A 22,642-nucleotide genomic window follows, 5' to 3' on the forward strand; every position below is an offset into this window, starting at 1 on the left:
AGGGCTCTGCAATCTCCTCCCTGGCTTTCCAGAGAATCCTAGGATAAATCCCATCTGGCCCAGGGGACTTATCTATTTTCACATGTTCCAGAATTGCTAACACCTCCTATTGGTGAACCTCTAGTAACCTGTATCTCAGTATTCTCCTCGACTATATTGTATATTTTCCAGTGTGAATACTGAGAAAAAATATTCATTTAGCACTTTCCCTAACTCCTCGGACTCCACACACAACTTCCCACTACTATCCTTTCTCTAGTTATTCCTTTATTCCTGATCTACAGCTTTAGGGTTTTCCTTGATCCTATCTGCCTATCTGCCAATAATTTCTAAATTGCCCTCCTGCCTCTTCTTAGCTCTCTCTTTAGGTCTTTCCTGGCTAACTTGTAACTCTGTAACTGAGCCTTCCTGCCTCATCCTAACATAAGCCTTCTTCTTCCTCTTAACAAGAGATTCAACTTCTTAGTAAAGCACAACTCTTTCACTTGACCACTTTCTCCCTGCCTGATAGGTACATACTTAGCAAGGACACACAGTAGCTGTTCCTTGAATAAGCTCCAATTTCAGTTGTGCCCATCCCTGCAGTTTCCTTCCCTATCCCAAGCATCCCAAATCTTGCCTAATCGCATTGTAATTGCCTTTCCCCCAGCAATAACTCCTGCCCTGTGTTATATAGCTATCTTTTTCCATCACTAAAGTAAACCTAACCGAATTGTGGTCACTATCACCAAGGTGCTCACCTACCTCCAAACCTAACACCGGGCCTGGTTCATTACCCAGTACCAAATCCAATGTGGCCTCGTCCCTTGTTGGCCTGTGAACATACTATGTCAGGAAATCATCCCACACACATTGGACAAAACTGACTCATCTAAAGTACTCAAACTTTAGTATTTCCAGTCAATATTTGAAAAGTTACCGTGCCCCATAACAACTACCCTGTTCCTCTCACTCCTATCCAGAGTCATGTTTGCTATCCTTTCCTCTACATCTCTGGAACTATTTTGGAGGCCTATGGAAAATTTCCAACAGGGTGACCTCTCCTTTCCTGTTTTTAACTTCAGTAGATGAGTCCTCAAACTTCCTTTTTGCCACAGTAATGCTGTCCTTGACTAACAATTCCACACCTCCCCCTCTTATACCATCTTCTCTGTTCTTACTGAAACATCTCATTTCCAAAACATGCAAAAACCATTCCTGTCCCTGTTCTACCCATGTCTCCGAAATGGCCAAAACAGTGAAGTTCCAGGGACCAACCCATGCTGTAAGTTCACCCACTTTAAGGTGCCCCTGGAGTTGAAGTAGACACAATTCAAACTACCTTCCTGCCTGCCAGTGAACTCTTGTTACCTTGAAACCTCATTTCTGACCTCACTACTCTAAACCTCCTTGACATTGGAACTACAACTTAGGTTCCCATCCCTCTGCTGAGTTAGTTTGAACCCTCCCAAAGAGCATTAGCAAATTTCACTCCCCCCCCCCCCCCCCAACCACCCCCCCAGGATATTGGTACCTCTCTGGTTCAGGTGAAGACCATCCTGTCTGTTGAGGTCCCATCTACCCCAGAATGGGCCTCAATTATCCATGTATCTTAAACCCTCCTTCCTGCACCATCCCAATAGCCACATGTTCAATTCCTCTCTCTCCCTATTCTTCACCTCGCTAGCATGTGGCATGGGCAACAAACCAGAGATAACAACTCTGTTTGTTCTAGCTCTAAGCTTCCACCCTAGGTCCCTGAATTTCTGCCTTAAATTCCCATCCCTTTTCCTACCTATGTCGTTTGTGCCTATATGGACCACGACTTGGGGCTGCTCCCCCTCAAGGATCCTGAAAGTATGAACCGAGACATCATGAACCCTTGCACCTGAGAGGCAACACACCAACCGTTGAGTATCTCTCATTCCCACAGAACCTCCTATCTGTCCCCCTAACTATGGAGCCCCAAGTGACCAATGCTCTACTCATCTCCCCCTTCCCTTCTGAACAACAGGGACATACTCTGTGCCAGAGACCTGTACCCCATGGCTTACCCTTGGTAAGTCGTCCACCCCCCCCACCCCCCAACAGCATCCAAAATGGAATACTTGCTGTCGAGGGGAATGGCCACAGGGATTCCCTGAACTGCCTGTCAGTTTGCTTTCTGTCCCATTTGCCTTTTTCTTGTACCTGAGGTGAGACTACCTCCCTGAAATTCCTCTCTATAACCCCTTCCACCTCCCAAATGATCCAAAGGTCATCCAGCTCCAGGTCCCTAATGCGGTTTTTGAGGAGCTGGAGTTGAGTGCACTTCCCACAGATGCAGTCGGCAGGGACACTAGTGGTGACCGTTACCTCCCACATTCTGCAGGAGGAACAATCAATTGCCCTCACCTCCATTCCCACTATACTAAATTTCCAAATAGACTGTAGAAAAATAAAGAATTTTTTAAAATCTAGTTTTCTTACCAATCCGGCACACAGAACTTTTTTTTGGTTAAAGGAGGAGGATGGGTGGGAGACACTACCTGAATAGTGTTTTGGATAACACGACCACCCTAATATATTACCTAACTATTCAGCAGTCCCGTGTCCACTCCTGCTCAGCGTCGCTCCGCCTATTCACGAGGTAAGTATTTAAATCAGTGACTCACCTTCCCATCAGCCCCCGGTCAATGCTCCCGCTCTTCCTGCTGCTGAAACAAAAGTGGAGGGCACCGACGCTTGAGGTAAGTATTTAAATCAGTGACTCACCTTCTTCGTGTTAACCACTTCAGACTCCTACACCTAATATAGCAAAGAAAGTCAGTTCAAGTGTATAAAAGTTCTCCCATGATGATAATATATGGCTGGAGGAAGGTGGTACTTGAAGGAGGCAAATGGGACCTTTGACCATCGAAAAGCAAATCAGCTAATCTTTGAATTTACCACGGATATTTAAAACCTGACAGCAGCATAGCAAATCAATGAAAAAGCAATAACAGGTGGTAATAGTGGTAAATTGAAACACATAAACTACTATCATAGTTACCTGATCGAAAAGCAAGAGTGTTGAAATCCTGGATTTAATTTCACAGCCTCTAAGATCTGTCTGAACAGCAAAAAATGTCTTCCATTGTATTTTTAAATATCTGATTTAGAAATGTTTTGCATGGCATGCATACTTCCCTGTATCACACTTGTGCCTGCCTTCACACATGTTCAGTTTTTATAATGGAATAAACATGAAGCAAACTTTCTGCTTGGTTACACATAGGTGTAACCAGTGTAAGTTGGCTGTAAACATTTATACTAATCTATTACACCATATCTCTGCCATCTTAATGTCTAACTTAATTTTCCTGCTGTTTCATTTGGGATGAGTAGTTTATGAATTACGATAGGTAAATTAGGTTCCAATGGTATAATTATTTGCCCACACTATTTGCAAGAGTTGACTCCATAATAATAAACTGCTTCACATGAAATGGATTGCAGTACTCATGGTTTCTAGAGGTTGGTGTTTTCTTACAAAGTGAAATAAAATACTTATATACAAAGATATCTTGCTGTGTGTTGAGATTGTGATTTTGTTGACTCTTAATCTCTTCATCAAATCACTGCCAATTGCTCAGAATGCATGGTCCCAAGCATTTTGGCCCAGTATTTTGGAAATGTCTACTACATTGATTCAACAGATTATCCAAGTGAAATTATTCTTTAATTATCCTTTAATCAAGGAGCAACTGAAGGGTACCAGGCTGGTTATGCTTCACAACAGCTAGTTTTCAGCCACTGGATTATATCAAAACTGTAATTCTAGGCAAATATATGAGGAAAGCAGTAACACAGCTGTGCTATCTGCAGCAAGGATACGTACAGCTAGTATGTGGTATAGATGTAGTACTACGAATGGTATTAACAGTCAACAATGCCTTCAGGTCCTCTGCCTTCACCTCTTTCTCACACATTCTATTGGAGTTCTGTGAATGAAGTGCCCGAGGTGGCTAACAAAGTGACCTCCTGCCTAATAATTTTTACAGTGCCATCACTATTGTCAGCCATGAATGTTGTGCTGCTTTATTCCTTGGGAAGAGACAGTTTGGCAATGCCAGAAGGGTAACAGCCACTGGATGCCAAAGGCATTTTCTAAACCTAAATGCTTTTTGAAAGTACATAAATTTTATAAGCCTTTAGAAAGGTGATCAACAATTTTATTCAACAAATTAGTAAATTACAAGTGGTTACACTTCATATTATTTACCATTCTTTGTAATGAACCCTTAAAAATAACCAGGCATTAATTAATAACAAATATGATAAACTGATGTGCTATTTATTATCTAACACTGCTATAAATGTGTGAAGGGTTTGGTGTATTGGAAATAAGTTTGTATTCAGCTTTGCTCCAGTTTTGAGCTGGTGCATGCGGCTCTTCAATCAGTGTGGCATTAGTAAATGGTATCAGGAATTAGTAATCATAATTATTCATTGTTTTGATTTTAAGGGACTAACTGACACAAAAATCGCAGAACGTGGAGCTCAAATCAGTAATTCCAACATCTCAGTGCTTTGTGTGCCAAGCCAGAGTCAGCTAAGTGACGCCTGTTCTCAGAGTTCTCTGCACCGCAGTGTCAGTCAGCTAATTGATACCCATGACAGAAAATCCCTCATTGAAGACTCAGTTTGGGACTCTCTTGGACAGGGTCGTGACAGTGGAATGGTAATTGTTATGAACATGTATAGTGTTGAAATTTATAAAAAGCTTAGGGGATGATATTGGTCAGAACCATCACAGCATGTTGGGATAACAGGGAATCAGCATCCCATCTTTTATCATTGAGCCCAGTTCACTTTTCGATCCAAGTCAGTAGAAAAGAAAATTGGAATGCTATAAAAGTGGCTGAAAGTTTGCTTTTGGTTTCATTTGCATTAGTCATTAATCAGTTTCACTCTTTTTCGTAAAGTAATCATTGATTTAGTCGCATTTCAGAGTTGAATTTGATTAATCTGGAATCCAGTATAAATCGTGATTATACGAGAAGTGATTAAGTACATATAAAAAGATGAAAACCTTGCTAATTCAGCAAATTCATCATGAAATCTAAGAATAGTCAAATTTGAGAATGTTTCCTAGTCGGGGAAGCGCATTACAAGAGGCCAAACACATGAGATCTTTAAGAACTTCAAAAGGGAATTCAGAATAAATTTCTTTGTCTATAGAGTGCTGACATCATGGACGTTGCTCCCCAAGGGGACAGTTGAATGAATAGTGTAGATAAATTTAAGGGAAAGCAAGACAGGTATATGGGGAGCAAAGGAATAAAGGATTATGATGTTCATTAAGGAAAGATGCGAGGAGACTTGGAAGAAGCATTAATGCTTGTATGGACGGTTTGGGCTGAATGGCCTGTTTTTATGCTGTATATTTATGTATTTGCACAGTAATCAATGTCTGAATCGAGAAAGTACTGTTTAATTACATGATTGAATTCAATGAAACTAGACTATCCATATAATTTGACTAAGCACATGTACAAGAATTTATAGTTGTTCTAAATGGTTAATGCTTATCTAATGGGATTTTATTTCTTTTCCAGTACCCAGATGATGAAGAACTATTTGAGTCAATTAAAGGTTTTAGTTCAGTTACAAAGGAGCACACAATATTCACAGACACTCAGCTGTAACAAGAATTTTCACAAAGTTGAAAGTGCTGGAGAAGCTCAACAGGTCTGGCAGCAGCTGTGGAGGGAGAAACAGAGTTCACATGGAATTTCTTTGGAACTACAGAGAGAGTGGAAAAGTCACAGTTTTTATACTATTTTGTTTTTATTTTACTGTTTGAAGCATATTTATTTCTAGGTTTCAAAACGTGTTCATAAATAAATGAGTTAGTGATGTGTATTTAGTAAGTCAAAGATATTTAGTTGCTGGTCACCATTGTGAGAATCCTTTTGCATTTTCATTTGAGTTGCGTTTACATAACTTTCATTCTGGAGAACTTTTCAAAGTCACAGTTCATAATGTGATAAATCTACTGTCCAGCAGAGGGCCCTATGTTAGTAGCAATTGATGTTGAATGTTTATATTCAATCTTGTCTGAAGTATATTCATACTTTCTGACAAGATATTAATACAAGTACTTAAAGTTCATATATTTTCCAAATTCAAACCATGATATATAAACAAATTACTCATTGTACAAACTGTCAACAGCTCTGTTAGATGTTTGCACATTCCATGAAGTCTTATTTCTAAGGGCAGGTACAAATGACATAATCCTTCACTAAAGACAGTGTCAGATTGTCTGATACTTGAAAGCAGGATGCTTCCTGGTAAATCACAATTGCCTTGTTAGCAATTTTCCACTGACATTTATGGAAAGAAAATTGCAGGCATTGCACCTATCACCACCTCCAACTTCCAGGCCTTGCCAATGGAACAGGGACCGAGAAAGTTTTATTCATATGGCACCATGAACACTTTCATTCAAATTATACATGCTATTTTTCAGTTTGAAGTTGCAAACAATTGGAACTACCTAGAGCATTCTAATGAAGGCTTACTAGACTATAACATAGACTTCGCTTTTTCTCCACAGATGCTGATAGACCTGCTGAGTTTTTTTCCAGCAATTTCTGCTATTGTTTCAGATCTTAAGCATCTGGAGTTCGTTGTCTTATTCGAGGAGTACCTAGGTTCAGATACAGCAGTGCTCGGTTTTAGCACCAACAACTGTGTGATCCTCTTTATGGTGGGATTTTAGAAACAGTGAACAGTAAGGAAAATGAAATGAAAACAGAACAGAGAACCTCTTTGATAATATCTCACTATTTATCATCTAGTCACTTATATCTTTTAATTCATCTTGCCATAAAGAAAAGCCACATTGATTGAACCTTATTAAAGCGGCTTGTTTGTGAGACACTTATGCTAACAAGTCAAAATTTCTCATTTTAAGATACTAAAATGCTCAACAAATTGAAGGGGTAAAATTTTGGGTGGGTTCCTTTATTAATGTGAAGAATTACCCACACAATTGTACATCATACTGTCAGTGGTGACTACTGCATTTATATTTTATCTTCAAAAACTGCTGACTCTTCATGTGCTGTATACAAATTAACTGAAACATATTCAGGCTTTATTCCCAAGTGATTAACACAAAACAAATCTTTTAAAACAAAGTAGCTACTGGATTCTGTGATGTTATGCTTTTATTTCCTAAGAGGAATTGTTGTAGTTTAGCTTGTCAGGTCTACTGTGAAATATGAACATGGTGTGAGTCTCAGAACATGTAAATCACACTTAATAACTGATAATTAGTATACAGGTACATGTTTTTGAGGTTTAGTGTTGGAACTTTTTGCATTAAATTAGAATGGAGAACAATGGCCTCATCATGTGAGAAAACTCTCAGGGTGTTACTGGTTTATAAAATAAAATCAGGTCACCCCATGCCCATAAGGAGGATGTTGATGAGCAAGCAACACGAGCAACAAAAGCAATCTGACAAGTGCTGTATATGAATAATTTGTAATGAGAGCCATGGGTATTGTTAACTCCCTATAGACTGAAATTTAAATGAACCGTACATTCATGCAACTATTGGAACTAAGATATTTTTTAGAAAAACTTAAACAATGCACACTTACAGACTTATGCTGCACCAGGTTTCTGAAATGAGAAAAGTATTTAACCAGACAATATATAGATTTCATTACTTTGTGCGGGTTTGCACTTACAAATTTCATCAGTGTACTTCAAAGCCTACAGTCAATCTACAACACAAAAAATTGCAGTATTTTGAAAGAGAATGAGGTAAATTTTCTGAGAAGATAATAAGATCATAAAGAAGTCAGCTTAACATTGGGCCAACATTATATGAGTCAGTGATAAATCTCCGACTCATAATTCAGCCAGTTTCTGGAAAGTTCACTAAAAGGAAGGGAGGCAATTATATATGCAGGTAGAGTTAGAGGTCTAATGCTATTTTGCCAAGGGATGTTGCAACTTAAAGTTACCTGTTCTCACTCCGAAGCACTCTCAACAGACTATTGGTAGTAACATATGCTCAATAGACAGGATCATGTTAAGTCCGTTTGCTCTATGTACTTACGGGGGGAAAAAAAGCGTATTCTACATTCAATGCGGGCCATTTTTTCACACAATTGGACAGTCCTTTCACTGCTGATCATGTGACAAAGTTGTAACTGACTTGTAGTTTCAAAAGCACCCAGTTCAAATGGTTATAAAGCTATCAATCTACATACTTAATTACTGATGAATTAGATGGACTTTGGAATGTCAAATGTGGGGACTATTAATGACCCCAAACTTGGAAAGTACTGAAATATGATGATGTTTGACAGTCATGAGGTGTTGTTCCTAATCAGTAAAAACAAAAGGCCATATTGGACTGTTCATTAGTTAACTGTTTGATAAATGGGCATGCTAATTAACTAAATATCCACCTTTGAGCAAAGCAAATGAACATGAATGAAAGACACTCTAAAAGTGGAGAATGGTTCTTGGAATTGTTGAATGATATTTAATGTTCAAATCTGATAGAAACCTTCCAAATGATAAATAGGATAAATGATTATAAAATGATTATAAAGATAACTAAGTTATGGATTTACTTGTCAATTAATGCAGCTACAATAATTATGGCAATTTGTTAAAAAGTCTATTTCTGCAAAGGGGGAATGGCATTGTCTATATTACTTAGGTTTAAACTGTGATTATTTCAGAGTCTTTTCAATTGTATTAGTAACTCTGTTTTCTAAAAGCAATATCAAGAGTCACAGTGAATATATGGGCAGTCTAAAGGTCAGAATGTGGCTGTAAGCACCTCAGAGTGAAAAAAATGATAAAATGCAGGTATTCAAAATAATTTGTAAAGCAGTGTGTTTTGTCCATCAGTTTTCTTTTGTAATTATGTCTAAGGGTCTTAAACAAAATACATCTGAAGTGTCAAATCTATTCAGTTTGTTACATACTTCTGTACAAAATGTTTAGTTTGCATATTTATAGTTGTAGGCCTAGAAATTAAATTGCTTATAGACAAGATGCCTTTAGTATGGCATATTGGATCAGATTGTTGGGGTAGCATAGGCACAGACCAACATTAATATAAACAATCATTATAGTACTTTAAAAAATGATTCTATGATTGTTTAGTTGGCAAATTGGGTTGTCCTGAAAATTTACCCATGAAGTGACAAACTGGGACAGCAAATCCTTTTGCCAATAGGAGCCTTCAGACATTGGATTTATAGGGCTCACCAATCCGAAGAGGTTATTGCTGGTTACTTAGTCTTCTGAGGTTGCAGGTTAAAATTACTAGTGGCCCAAAAGTTTACTTATAGTAACCACATAGACCTGCATTGTTCTTGTCTTCGCCATTAACAATTTTGTTCTTTGGTGTCATTTGATTTTTGGGGCTAGAAGAGGTAGGAGGAACAAATATGGTGGAAAAGAATAAGAGTGGTTGGATGACAGAGAGAGAGATGGGTATGGAGAACGATACCATATCCACAGTCTGATATCACCAAGGTCATTTTATGCATCAAATGTGGATATGACAGCTTATTGTTTAAAGTTACTGGATGAGTTATCCCAAGGCCTGGACTTGTGATTGAGGGACGTTAACAATTCTTATCATGGGAGCTAGGGAATTTATACTCAACTAATTAAGTAAATCTGGTATTAAAACTAATTTCAGAAATGGTGGTCATCACATTACTAAGTTATTGTAAACACCCATCTGGCTCACTAATGGCGGTTAGGGAAGGAAATATGCAGCCTTTACATGGTCTATACATGACTTCAGATCTCCAGTAATATGGGTATTCCTTCACACTGCTTTGAAGTGCTCAAAGGTAGAAGACAAAGGGTGGTGGTGGAGGGTTGTTTTTCAGACTGGAGGCCTGTGACCAGTGGACTGCCACAAGGATCGGTGCTGTTTCCTCTACTTTTCATCATTTACATAAATGATTTGGATGTGAGCATAAGAGGTACAGTTAGTAAGTTTGCAGATGACACCAAAATTGGAGGTGTAGTGAACAGTGAAGAAGGTTACCTCAGATTACAATAGGATCTTGACCAGATGAGCCAATAGGCTGAGAAGTGGCAGATGGAGTTTAATTCAGATAAATGCGAGTTGCTGCATTTTGGGAAAGCAAATCTTAGCAGGACTTATACATTTAATAGTAAGGTCCGAGGGAGTGTTGCTGAACAAAGAGACCTTGGAATGCAGGTTCATAGTTCCTTGAAAGTGGAGTCGCAGGTAAATAGGATAGTGAAGGCAGCGTTTGGTATGCTTTCCTTTATTGGTCAGAGTATTGAGTACAAGAGTTGGGAGGTCATGTTGCGGCTGTACAGGACATTGGTGAGGCCACTGTTGGAATATTGCGTGCAATTCTGATCTCCTTCCTATCGGAAAGATGTTGTGAAACTTGAAAGGGTTCAGAAGAGATTTACAAGGATGTTATGATTTGGAGATGCCGGTGTTGGACTGGGGTGTACAAAATTAAAAATCACTAGCTCCGAAAGCTAGTGTGTTTCCAATTAAACCTGTTGGACTATAACCTGGTGTTGTGTGATTTTTAACTTTGTACAAGGATGTTGCCAGGGTTGGAGGATTTGAGCTACAGGAGAGGCTGAAGAGGCTAGGGTTGTTTTCCCTGGAGCGTTAGAGGCTGAGGGGTGACCTTATAGTGGTTTACAAAATTATGAGGGGCATGGATAGGGTAAATAGTCAAAGTTTTTTCCCTGGGGTCAGGGAGTCCAGAACTAGAGGGCATAGGTTTAGGGTGAGAGGGGAAAAATATAAAAGGGACCTATGGTGCAAATCTTTCAGACAGAGGGTGGTTTGTGTATGGAATGAGCTGCCAGAGGAAGCGGTGGAGGCTGGTACAATTGCAACATTTAAGAGGCATTTGGATGGGTATGTGAATAGGAAGGGTTTGGAGAGATAAGGGCCAGGTGCTGACAGGTGGGACTAAATTGGGTTGGGATATCTGGTCAGCATGGAGGGGTTGGACCAAAGGGTCTGTTTCCATGCTGTCCATCTCTATGACTCTAAGTGGCCTAGCAAACCAGCCATTTATAGAATAAAACCTAACAGCCAACTAGGCACTGGTACATTGAATCAAGATATTTCTACAAAATACATCCTGCGCCAAAGTTTGAAAATCTGTCCTCAAACTAATTAAGCACCACAGTGATACTGTCAGATTTATAGGTTTGAATGTACCAGACTCCTCCTTCACCATTCCTGAGTAGGTCCTGGTGGGTCCTGGGAACATCAAAATGGACTCTAGATCCACAATATTTTATGGTATCAGATTATACAAGAGCAAGAAAACACTTTGCTGATTACATCCTGTTACTGTTCTCCAGGCGGTCAATCAGTACTCCATGTTAAACATTATTTGTAAGAAACACTGACAACAAAGAATTACTAAAATGTTAATGAGGAGGTAGATTTTTTTGAAAAGTGTTTTTTTAGGTAAGGTTGTTGCTAGCTGGGCCAGCATTTATTGTCCATCCCTAATTCCTCCTTGATCTGTGTTGCTTGATTTATTGTAGTCACATACATTTATTGTAGTCACATAGTAAATACAATGAAAAGCTTTGTTTGCGAACAGTACAGACAGATCATTGTAAGGACATACAGAGCATGGGATGCTTAGACAATGAGGCATGCAGATTACACTGCACAGGAAGTGCACGAAGCAATCAACATTAACAGATCAATGTTATTTGAAGTTATTTGTTAATCTAATAAGGGCATGGCAGAAATTGTTCTTGAACCTGTTGGTGTGTTAGTTGAAGCTTCTGTACCTTCAGCCTGATGGAATGCATTAGCAGGGTGGAGAGGTCTTTGATGACGTTGGCAGCCTTTCCTTGGCAATGAGAAGTGTAAGTGGAGTCCATGGATGGAAGGTTGGCATCCACGATTGTCTGGGCTGTGCACAAAACCTTCTCTACTTTCTTATGGTGCTGGGCAGAGCAGTTGCTGTACCAGGCCATTATGTACCCAGATAGAGATGCGCCATAGAAAGTATACTAAATGTTGGTTAGAGTCCTTATGGACATACCAAATTTTCTAAACCACCTAAGGAAGACAAGGCATTGTGTTGCTATGATCATTTCAGAAGACAGTTAAGAGTCAACTACATTGCTGGGAGTCTGGGGTCACATGTAGGCCAGACCATTTAAGGATGGCAGGTTTCCATTCCTAAAAGGACATTAGTGATCCAGATAAGTTTTTCCAAAAAAAAAACTGACAACAGTTACATGGTTGCCATAAAGCCAGATTGAATTCCACATATGTTTTGACTGAAATCAAATTTTCGTAATTGACTTAGGAGAAAGCAGGACATCTAAACTCACAAATAACACCAAGATAGGTTGGAAAGTGTGTTGCGAAGATGACAATAACATGATTGCACACAATTGTAGGTAGGTTGAGTGACTCAGCAGAAATTTGGCAGGAGGAGTAGGACATGGGAAAATGCAAAGTTGTTCACATTGGCAAGAATAAAAGTAATATTACTTAAACAGGAAATGACTGTGGTGCAGAAGGATTTAGGTATTCTACAGCACAAGTCACAGAACATTAGTTTGCAGAAACAGCACACCATTCAGAAGGCTTATGAAATAATATTTAGTACAAAAGGAAAGGAAGATAAAAAGATGCTACGCTTCTGTTATTCAGACTATTGGTGAGACTACGCCTCGAATACCATGTGCTATTTTGATCTCCTTAGTTGGAAGCAGTTGAGAGAGGTACTAGATTAAGACTCACCAGGAGTGGATTATATTATTTTGAATAGACTTGTTTCCACTATAGTTTAGATGTGTAGTGGGTGACTTGGCCAAAATATAAGTTCCTGAATTGTTTGACAATTTGAACATAAAAATGATGTTTTCTTTTGTGGTCTGTCAATTTTAAAATTGGGGTATCACCTTTTCAGAATACAAATTCAAAGAATTTATTATTCTCCCTGAGATTTGTTTTGAGGCTTTCAGTCTTTGTGGAGATGGAAGAGCTACCTTTACACTTAGCAGACACACTGCATTTTATGCAAAAGCTTATTTGGGTGATAGAATGCAGATATCAACAGTGAGGCCATTTACTGCAGATCCTCCTTAATTGCCCTAGAGACATGATGAATGACCTTCTTGAATTGTTGACCTCTGTTGTATAACTGCCTACATGGTGAGATTGGCTAGGGGGTTTATTAGGATTTTGTCCCAGTTGCAGTAAGCGAAGGGCATATAATTTCAAGCCAGCTCTGATGGAATGGCATTATATACACATACTTCACTTATTGTGAATTTGACTTCTGGGAGTTGTATGTTGGACGTGTGCTTGTAGTTGGCAATGTTTTTTTGAGGGAGAAAATACTATAGCATCCATAATTCCAAGCAAGCAGAGGTTGTATAGTTTTCCTGGGGAACTAGCCAGAGGGGTCGGGGGAGAACTTTGCAGAGTCAATCGGTCCATAAGACCATAAGACATAGGAGTGGAAGTAAGGCCATTCGGCCCATCGAGTCCGCTCCGCCATTCAATCATGGCTGATGTGCATTTCAGCTCCACTTACCAGCGTTCTCCCCGTAGCCCTTAATTCCTCTAGACAACAAGAATCTATCAATCTCGGCCTTGAAGACATTTAGCGTCCCGGCTTCCACTGCACTCCGTGGTCAGACTGTGATAGGGAGTTGTTCAATAAGAAGCATGTATTAAGCTCTGGAGTGATGAGAAAACATTTGATAATGTGCTAAGCAGCATTTCTAAAGACTTTAAAGTTATGAAAATATCTTGGAATAAGTTATTCTTAATCGCAGGCCTGAGCATTGAGATACAGTCGATAGAAGAATAGTTTTTGTGAAGCTTAAGAGAAAGAAAAATGAACTGAAGCTGGAGAGATAAGGATGTCACTGGATGGAATCAAAGTCAGGAGCATAATAGTAAAGAACATGGTATCTTTAGGTCCAGCAGATGATTTGAAATTTTAACACTTGAATGGGCATGAAACAAACAACAAAATCTCTCACAAATGAGCTGGCTGGATCCTGCTAGAGAGCAGTACTGGGTGGTCTTGGAATTGCAACAACATTTGGAAACTATCAGATAATCGCTTCTGTATGGATCATTTTTACTGTGTTTAAAATCTTTGGATCTGTGTTATAAAAGAATAGTGTGTGTTTTTTTTTCTCCCTTGTTAATCTTAATTTCTGGTGTTAATAAACTTTTTATCATTAAAACAAGCAAAACTGCCATCTTTATTTATATTCTAGTACAAAATCACCTTGGTCCTAACCTTTCCCCTTGGCAATGAACCACCACTAACTGGGACATCTAAGTCCCAACTGCCTGCATTCATAACGTGAGCTACAGTCTCCCAACTCCAAAGTGAAATTACTGGCTCAGTTAACAACCGCAGATAAATTGAAACCAAAGAACCTTCAGCTCAAACCATCACTATGATGGCATAACCTCCACTGAGCTATTCTTAATTTGATTTTAGGTAATACATTCCACAATTTCTTCTTTGATAGGTTTCACAGTCTTTCAGAATTTACAAATGCTTTATTTCCAAAGTTGTTCCCACCTTTCCAACTGCTAACCTCTAAGCATTGTGACTCTAATCATTCAAGTGTAAGAGACCTCGGGATATTTCATTTGTTTTATCCCATTTCCAGAGTTAAAGTTTAATTTCTAAAACTCTAATTAGAGTAGGATCATGAACTGCAACATCGTAATTTGGAAAGCTTACAGGTGATGGCGCAACCATGTGCCTGCAATATGCGAGAAGTGTGGTTGAAGGAGCTTTACAGAATTACTGCAATGCACCACTGGTGGAGAGAGTGAATAATTAAACTACTCAATGTGAAGCTAATCAAACAGGCATTGCTATGATAATTTACAATGAATCTAACACCTTACTTTATATTCAATGGCATTACCAAGCAGAGCAGTAGATGTGATCTATATGGACTTCAGTAAGGCGTTCAACAAGTTTCCCCATGGGAGACTGATTAGCAAGGTTATATCTCATGGAATATAGGGAGAACTAGCCATTTGGATACAGAACTGCCTCTAAAGGTAGAAGACAGAGGGTGGTGGTGGAGGGTTTTTTTTTTCAGACTGGAGGCCAGTGGAATGCCACAAGGATCGGTGCTGGGCCCTCTACTTTTTGTCATTTACATAAATGATTTGTATGCTCGTATAAGAGGCATCGCTATGACTCCATGACCAAGGATGAATCCTGCATCATCAACATCGTAGGGGTTAGCACAGACTAGAAATTTCCACTAACCATAGAAATTATGTGGTTACAACAACAGGCTACAGATTGGATATTCTCAAGTAACTAATTTCATTACTCCCCTAAATGTCTACATCATATGGAATAATCCCCAATTCCTGTTCGAGTCCAGCTCCAACAACACTAAGTAAGAAGCTTGACACCAAGTAAAAAGCAGACCAATTGACTAGCACTCCAACTGCCACCAATTCTTTCTCAAAAATTAAAATCTTATCTACAGATTTCACTTCAAAAGGACACAATACATAGTTCATGTCCATAGGCAATTTTATTGATTGAAGTAAAAACTTAACTGTTTAATTACCAAGCATTTTATTGAATAAATCACAATTAATACTTCATACACTGAACGAAACTTAACATAAGGAAGACACATTGGAGACATTAATAGGGAAGATAACATTATCCTAACAGATAAGATGAAGAGACGAGTGAGAAAGGTTTGAACACCAGCATAGTTGACAAGACCCACATTCATACCATTTTTCAGTACTTTATTCCCACCCATTCCAGAAACACAATTAGGTGCCACATGTTCTCATCTGGCATACTATCAATCTTCAATGCATAACTAACCACCATTTCCAGCAGAACCAACACAATGACAGAAAATAGGTCAGCTCTGTTGAGAAAACACCATGTTAGCAGCAGAGCTTGCATCTGTGTGGTGGTGGTGAGGGATGTTGCAGGAAACGGGTTTGAACTTTGTGGACTCATTGTTGTACCCTGAAAGCCATTAAATGCCTAAACCAAAAATGACCAAGACCGCATGCGCTGAAGTGTTTCAAAAAGTCAAGGTTCAGCACCTCCTATTCCACTTGGATACTTTATGGACTTCAGGACTCAATCAACATTGAGTTCCACAACTTCAGACCATGAACTCATTTCTTCGTTTTTATATTCCTTCTCCAATCCTCTCCTCGTGTCCAATATACAAGGGTTTGTTTTCAGTAGTTTTTCTAGTATTAACTCCTGACAATCAACACCTACTCTGCTGCTTTGTCACTCCTCTGTACCATTAGCATTCCCTATACCTTTGGCTCTTGGCACCTTCACCCTTTGTTCCACTTGCTCTTCTTCCCACTTTGTCAACCGCAAAAAAAACCCATTATTTTCCAGCTCCCTTTCGTTCTAAAGCATTATATTGTGCAAAGCATTAACTCGCTTCTCCTCAGATTATGCCTGGCTTGCTGAGTTTCTCCAACATTCTGTTCTTATTGTTATTGAGTTATTGCCTTTTGGAACAATGAAATGAATTAAAATTATTGTAGGTGGATCTCATTAGAATTGGAATTAGGGAGCCTCAGCCATTACAACATTCCCCTGGAGCTCAGATCATTGCCCTGAAAGGCTGCACAAAGATTTTCCAAACTTCCCCTCTTCCAATAAGATGTATCAATAGAATGTTTGTGCAGTACCTGACTGGGACATTGCTAGAAATGGCTTGACAGACTAGGATTTTCTCTGCAATTTTTAATGGATTTGCATCTTGAATTACATTCATACTGTTACAATGTCAGTCAGCTTGTGACTCCTTGCTGTGTGCGAATTAGCTGCCCTGTTTCATAAACTGCAAGAGTGGCTAATGGTCATTGAAAAATCAAAATAGAGAAATAGTTTTCTTTGCCCTGAGAAGATTCTCATTTACATTGTAGAAATTTTGACACAGGAAATTTTAGGGACCATAAGTAAATGCGATATCAGAAAGAGTTTCAGTAGAGTGCGCACATTGGCAATAATGAATTAAAATCCACATACATTATTGTTTAACAAGTTATTTTTAATTGATCATTAGAATCTGTTACAGTGAAACAAGGTATGGAGTGCAATAGCTACAAAATTCTGTAGTTACACAATCTCATGTGAACTAAGTTCTTCAGTGCAGAGCTGTGCAAACTGCTTTTGAAAATGATGATCAATCATTGGTGTCATAGAACAATTCATAGGCAGACACACCAGAATATTCTTAGTTCACATCTGAAGTACTAAATTGCACCGCAGGAACTTTTGGTTACCAGCAATTATTTCTTATGGTATTTTCTAACAGAGATGCCAAACCCACTTGAGAAATGGAATTCCCACTTTGGTTGTGATATTAGAAAGTTAGCAGGAAGATGATAAAACTTGGAAGTGAGAACACTCAGAGGCAGAACTGCCCAAATAGTTTTTAAGTATGTCAAAATCATTGTCTATGCAGACTTTGATAAGGTAAAACTGATCAGCTTCCTTGCTGAGACTTTGGCTGCTTACTCTGGAATAGCAAAGAAGCAGAACTCTGCCAATAGGCTCATTTTGCCGTACGTACACAAAAAACAGTCTAGCCCATTCAGGTGCAGAACAAAATGTTTCAGTTTTACATGCAGTGGATTGTTATTATCTGTTGTCCTGATCTCAACACATCACCAAGCAAACAAAAAGGATTTATTTACATGCAGCAGTAATTTTGGATATTTTGTCACATCAGTGTTTTCTAATCAATGTGTTCAGAGCACTTATGGAGCAGGTGGAACTTGACTCCTAAATCTTCCAGTTCAAAGGTAGGGACACTACCACTGCACCACAAAAATCGCCATTTTGTGAAATGGTCAAACAGGATAAAACGGTATCATGAGTGAATGGTTAATTGGCTAGTATTGTGTTTTGAGTTAAAGTAACTGGTAGGGGTATTTGATGAAATGGTTCAAATTTTATCCTCTACTTTTCAAATGTATTAGACTCTCTGATCATACCAACTAAATAACTGTTTAGTCTCAACTAAATACCAGGGGCCAACACAAAGTTTGTAGTAAGCAGGGTTATTAAGTATCTATCAAGTTTGACTTAAGTGTCTAAATTTTGAAAGGTATATTAGCCTTTTTTTAAAAAAAAGTTACTCCATCGTTTGTCTTGTGCAAATGATATGCTGGACATTTTTTTCCATGCACTGTACAGATTGCACAGCAATCATCCTCCTAAGCAGAAAGATGAGGTTTCATTTGAATGATGGAAATGAAAAGTTCCCATTTGGACCTGTACCAAAAACACCTTCATACTAACCATATTGATTGGGAAAGTCTAAGTACAAGTAAAGCCTCTACAAATGAGTTATTTTCTCCCCATTGTTAGAATAGTTACAGTTGCTGATGCTGTCAAACCATATATCATTTGGTTAAGATCTCCAGTTGGTTTTATTCTATATTCTCAGCACAACGTTGTATTTAAGAGAATTGTCTACAGCTATAACTCATCCAAAATGCCTTCATATAAATTCCACTGGTGTTATTGCTAATTCAGTCAGCATGAGACAGTATGCTGATAAGAAATAAGCTCTATGATGAGTTAATAAGTCTGTACCACTCGTTCTATAATTAAATATAGGTCATTCAATAAAAGCAATGCTGCATTAAATATTTCACTTAAGTGATCTTTTTTCTATGCAAGGTAACTCATTTACTTTTGTAGCATTTTTGACTTGGAAATCTTTTAGGTAATGTATTCTATAGATAGTTGCTTTTTTTTTGCTTCGATACCTCTCGATCAGGTTTTTGCCCATGTGTATTTGAATAAATGCGTTTTGAAGCCCTCCAGATCAAACAATGAATAAAAATCATTAGAATGGGATTTTACAACTTCAATATACCTACAAGACTGAAAATTTGCTGAACAGTATATAAAAATTAGTGCATATTACAACAAAAGCCAGATAATTGAGGCATTGACAAATAAAAATAAATTTCAACAGGCTCAGTTATTAGGGAGCAGACACCTTGTGTCAGTTTTCATAACAATGCTTATGCTGGTGCTTAGTGTATACTAAAATGCTGTAATGCAACAAAATAAAAATATTAAAAAACAATTAATACTGACAAAAAATAGTGATTCTTTGAACTGGAAATAGAAGTTAGTGTAACAAATTATTTGCATGTGAATACTGTAGCATTATATGGTTTCTGTCAATTAAAATCCAAGCTCTTTGTAGTGACTCACAAACTGTGGTCCTGACAGGATACTTCAACCTTCTTGTGGCGAGGAGAAGTGGCTCCTTTTGTTGGTGATTGTGAGGGTACACCATGTGGCTCACTGCCCGTTTCAGGACCATTTGGGCATGATGCCAATGGCTGAGCTACAACAGTCTTTTTCCTGCTCAGAAACCCTCCTTCAAAAGTATTTTTCTTCTTGTTTTCAACTTTATCAGTTTCTTCATCCAGCCCCTTTTTCTTGAAGTCAGCCAGACTCTCACTTGCTTTCAGAATCTCTGGCGCCCCATCCAGACTTCTTGCTCGTGTGTCAGTCACCTGACTCTTCCTGTCATTAGTGCTAATTTCAGTGGCTCCAAATTTCTTTCCTTTTAGCTCACCTTCTGTCTGTATTGAAGAATCACACTCCGAAGCAATGCTTCCTTTATCCAATACGTTTTTACTGAATGTAAATGGCTGGAAGTCTCGATAACTGTGAAAGCTTTCTGTACGCCTTGCTCTTGCAAGCAGTGGGCTCTCCCTATATGGTCTAACAGAACCATATGTTGCAGTTTCATGAAGAGTATCAGTAGTTTGAAGCTGAAGACTGAGGAAGAATAAAAGAAAATCAGATTTTTACTGAACAAAATTAAAATGGTGAGTGTTAAAAAACATTATCAATAAAATGTCAATGAAAATCAGCTTTTTGTTATTAGGTTGTTGTCAATTTTTACTCAGTTACAGAATGTCCATGATCCAGTGCATAGCAGACTTCTTCTGAATCTAGAAGCTCTGGGTTCAAGTTTCATTTTAGGATTTGTTGGCCATGGAAGATAACAGATTTTACTGCCTTCAACAACAAGCTTTCAGAATGACGTGTTGCTTCCCCGGTGCCAGGACCAAGGATATCTCTGACAGGGTAGAGAATATTCTCAAAAGGGGAGCAGGACCAGCAGGAGGTCATTGTACACATTGGAACTAACAACATAGGAAGGAGAAAGGACGAGGCTCTGAGGAAAGGCTATGGGAAATTAGACAGGAATTTAAAAAGGTCATCGAGAGTAGTAATGTTGGGGTTACTCCCCGTACCACTAGCTAGTGAGAGCAGGAATAGAATAGGGCAGATGAATGCATGGCTGAGGAGTTAGTATAGGGGAGATGGATTCACAGTTCTGGATCACTGGAATGACCTTTGGGGTAGGCGTGACCGGCATGCGAACAACAGATTGCACTGGAACCAGACCGGGACCACTCTATAGGCAGGGTGATAATCTAGAACAGGCAGGATTGCAACGTTAGAGGTGGGTGTGTGCACAGGTGTGGGGGAAGGGAAGGGTGAGCAAGGAGATCAGTCTAAGACTGGTACAGCTGGGAAAGGGAGCAAATCAAACAAACATTCAGGGTTGGCAGAAACAAAGCAGAGAACAAGGTAGGATTGATAAATTAAGCTGTATTTGTTTCAATGGAAGAGGCCTAACAGGGAAGGCAGATGAACTCAGGGCATGGTTGGGAACAAAAGGGTCTGGGATATCATAGCGATTACAGAAACATGCCTCAGGGATGGACAGGGCCAGTGGCTTAATATTCCAGGGGTATGGATGCTATAAAGAACAATAAAAAGTGGGCAAGAGTCAAGGGGGAGTGGCATTTTTCATTAGGGATAAATTACCCTGTCCTAAGGGAGGATATTCCTGGCAGTACATCCAGGAATGTTATTCAGGTGCAACTGAAAAATAAGAAAGGGACGGTCACCTTATTGAAATTGTACTGTAGTCTCCCCAATAGTCAGTAAGAAATTGAGAAGCAATTTTGGAAGAAAATCTCCGTTATCTGTAACAATAGTAGGGTAGTAACGGTAGGGGATTTTAACTTTCCTAACATAGGCTGGCACTGCCACTGTATTAAAGATTGGGATGGAGTGTAATTTGTTAAGTGTGTACAAGAAAACTTTCTGATTCAATACGTGGATGTACATACAGGAGTAGGAGCAAATCTTGACCTACCCTTGGGAAATAAGGTAGGGCAAGTGATGAAGGTATCAGTGAGGAAGCACTTTTGGGCCAGGGATCCTAACTCCATTAGTTTCAAAGTAGTGATGGAAAAGGACAGACCGGATCTAAAAGTTAAAGTTATGAACTGGAGGAAGGTCAATTTTGAGAGTGTTAGATACGAACTCATTTTAAACAGAAAGCAGGGACCCACACCAATATGAGAGGGAAATGTCCAAATAAAAATACGTTTCACAATTAATCAAAAAACCTGAAATAAATGCTGTGACAGCACTTTTTACATGATAAAAAAAACTTCAAAAAGAATCAAGAAAAGCTGCATCTACACTAACTGCTGGGACTTTTCTTTGAAATTTCTGCTCTTGCTGTTAAAAGATAGCAAATAAAATAGTCTGTTTGATAACCATTACCTAGAGTTTGACTCCCGCAGTTTAGTATGCTGTACTAGTGAGGCAGCTGGACTGATGTTGGGAGTAGCACAGCGGGATGTGCTCAGATCACACTGATCCAGCAACTTCAGCAGCTCTTCTTCCGTGGGGCCTCCAACATCTGAAAGAAATCAATTATGTTGTGAACCACATATAACCTTTCACCAGCACTGGATTAAATTAGTTATTTGCAGTATGAATATGGCACCGAAATAGACAATTTCACAACCGCATGGCCTGCCTCACTTTTAGCTCGAGTTCAAACTTTAATGCGATACTATTATTTGTATTTACTTCAGCTATGATTATAGAGATGCAGATGTATTGCGAACAGCGGAAAGATTTTAAGATCACTGCACTTACATAACGATTATATACAGGGCAATGGACTATAGTAAAAACTGCCATTAAAATTAATCCAGCAATACCCATAATAGATTGACACTTGTGTACCCAAGTACATACATGTTTGTACATAATGCCAAATCACATTAAATAGTCTATAGTGCATTTGTATCATTTTCCACATTAAAATGCTATAATTACCCGTTGTTGCCAAATGGTAGGATAATCCAGTTCAGATTTTTCAAAACCATAAAGTATCCAAAGTCGGAGCTGGTCACTTACAATTCTTCTAGAACTACAATTGCATTACATCTTGTAATTCCTTATGGAGATCCATTTGTCCTAATAGTGTCTCACTGGATAATATCTAATACATGAAATGGAACTCAGTAATAGCTATCTTTTGTTAAAATCAAAAGCTGAACTTCCCCAAAACGATCTGACATTCCCTATTTAATTTTGGCTGCCAGAGTAAGTAGCTTGAGTTAGAAAATTTTTTGATTCGCTGGACCAGCCTTGGCGTAAAGTGTCATGGTACACACAATGTTTGCTCCAGGTTCAAGGGGAAGGAGCTGTTTGTGTGCACATGTGCAAGATGGAGTCAGGAGGTTTGAACTCTA

General features: G+C 38.8%; 2 protein-coding genes across 2 annotated transcripts in view; one reads left to right on the forward strand and one right to left on the reverse strand.

Annotated features, from left to right (window-relative positions):
* The window catches only part of ush2a (Usher syndrome 2A (autosomal recessive, mild)), a 929,735-nt gene extending 920,831 nt beyond the window's left edge, over positions 1 to 8,904 (forward strand). The window contains 2 exon segments of the mRNA XM_072580162.1: positions 4,466 to 4,681; positions 5,559 to 8,904. Of these exon segments, the coding sequence (XP_072436263.1) occupies positions 4,466 to 4,681; positions 5,559 to 5,648 (306 nt within the window). The 3' untranslated portion in view covers positions 5,649 to 8,904.
* An 8,160-nt stretch (positions 8,905 to 17,064) lies between these two features.
* kctd3 (potassium channel tetramerization domain containing 3) overlaps positions 17,065 to 22,642 on the reverse strand; it is a 74,213-nt gene continuing 68,635 nt past the window's right edge. The window contains exons 17-18 of the mRNA XM_072580781.1: positions 21,660 to 21,798; positions 17,065 to 19,847 (exon numbers count right to left, since the gene is read on the reverse strand). Of these exons, the coding sequence (XP_072436882.1) occupies positions 19,268 to 19,847; positions 21,660 to 21,798 (719 nt within the window). The 3' untranslated portion in view covers positions 17,065 to 19,267. The remainder of the gene's footprint in view (positions 19,848 to 21,659; positions 21,799 to 22,642) is intronic.

This window comes from Chiloscyllium punctatum, chromosome 11 (assembly GCF_047496795.1).
Source record: "Chiloscyllium punctatum isolate Juve2018m chromosome 11, sChiPun1.3, whole genome shotgun sequence".
Classification (NCBI taxonomy): domain Eukaryota; kingdom Metazoa; phylum Chordata; class Chondrichthyes; order Orectolobiformes; family Hemiscylliidae; genus Chiloscyllium; species Chiloscyllium punctatum.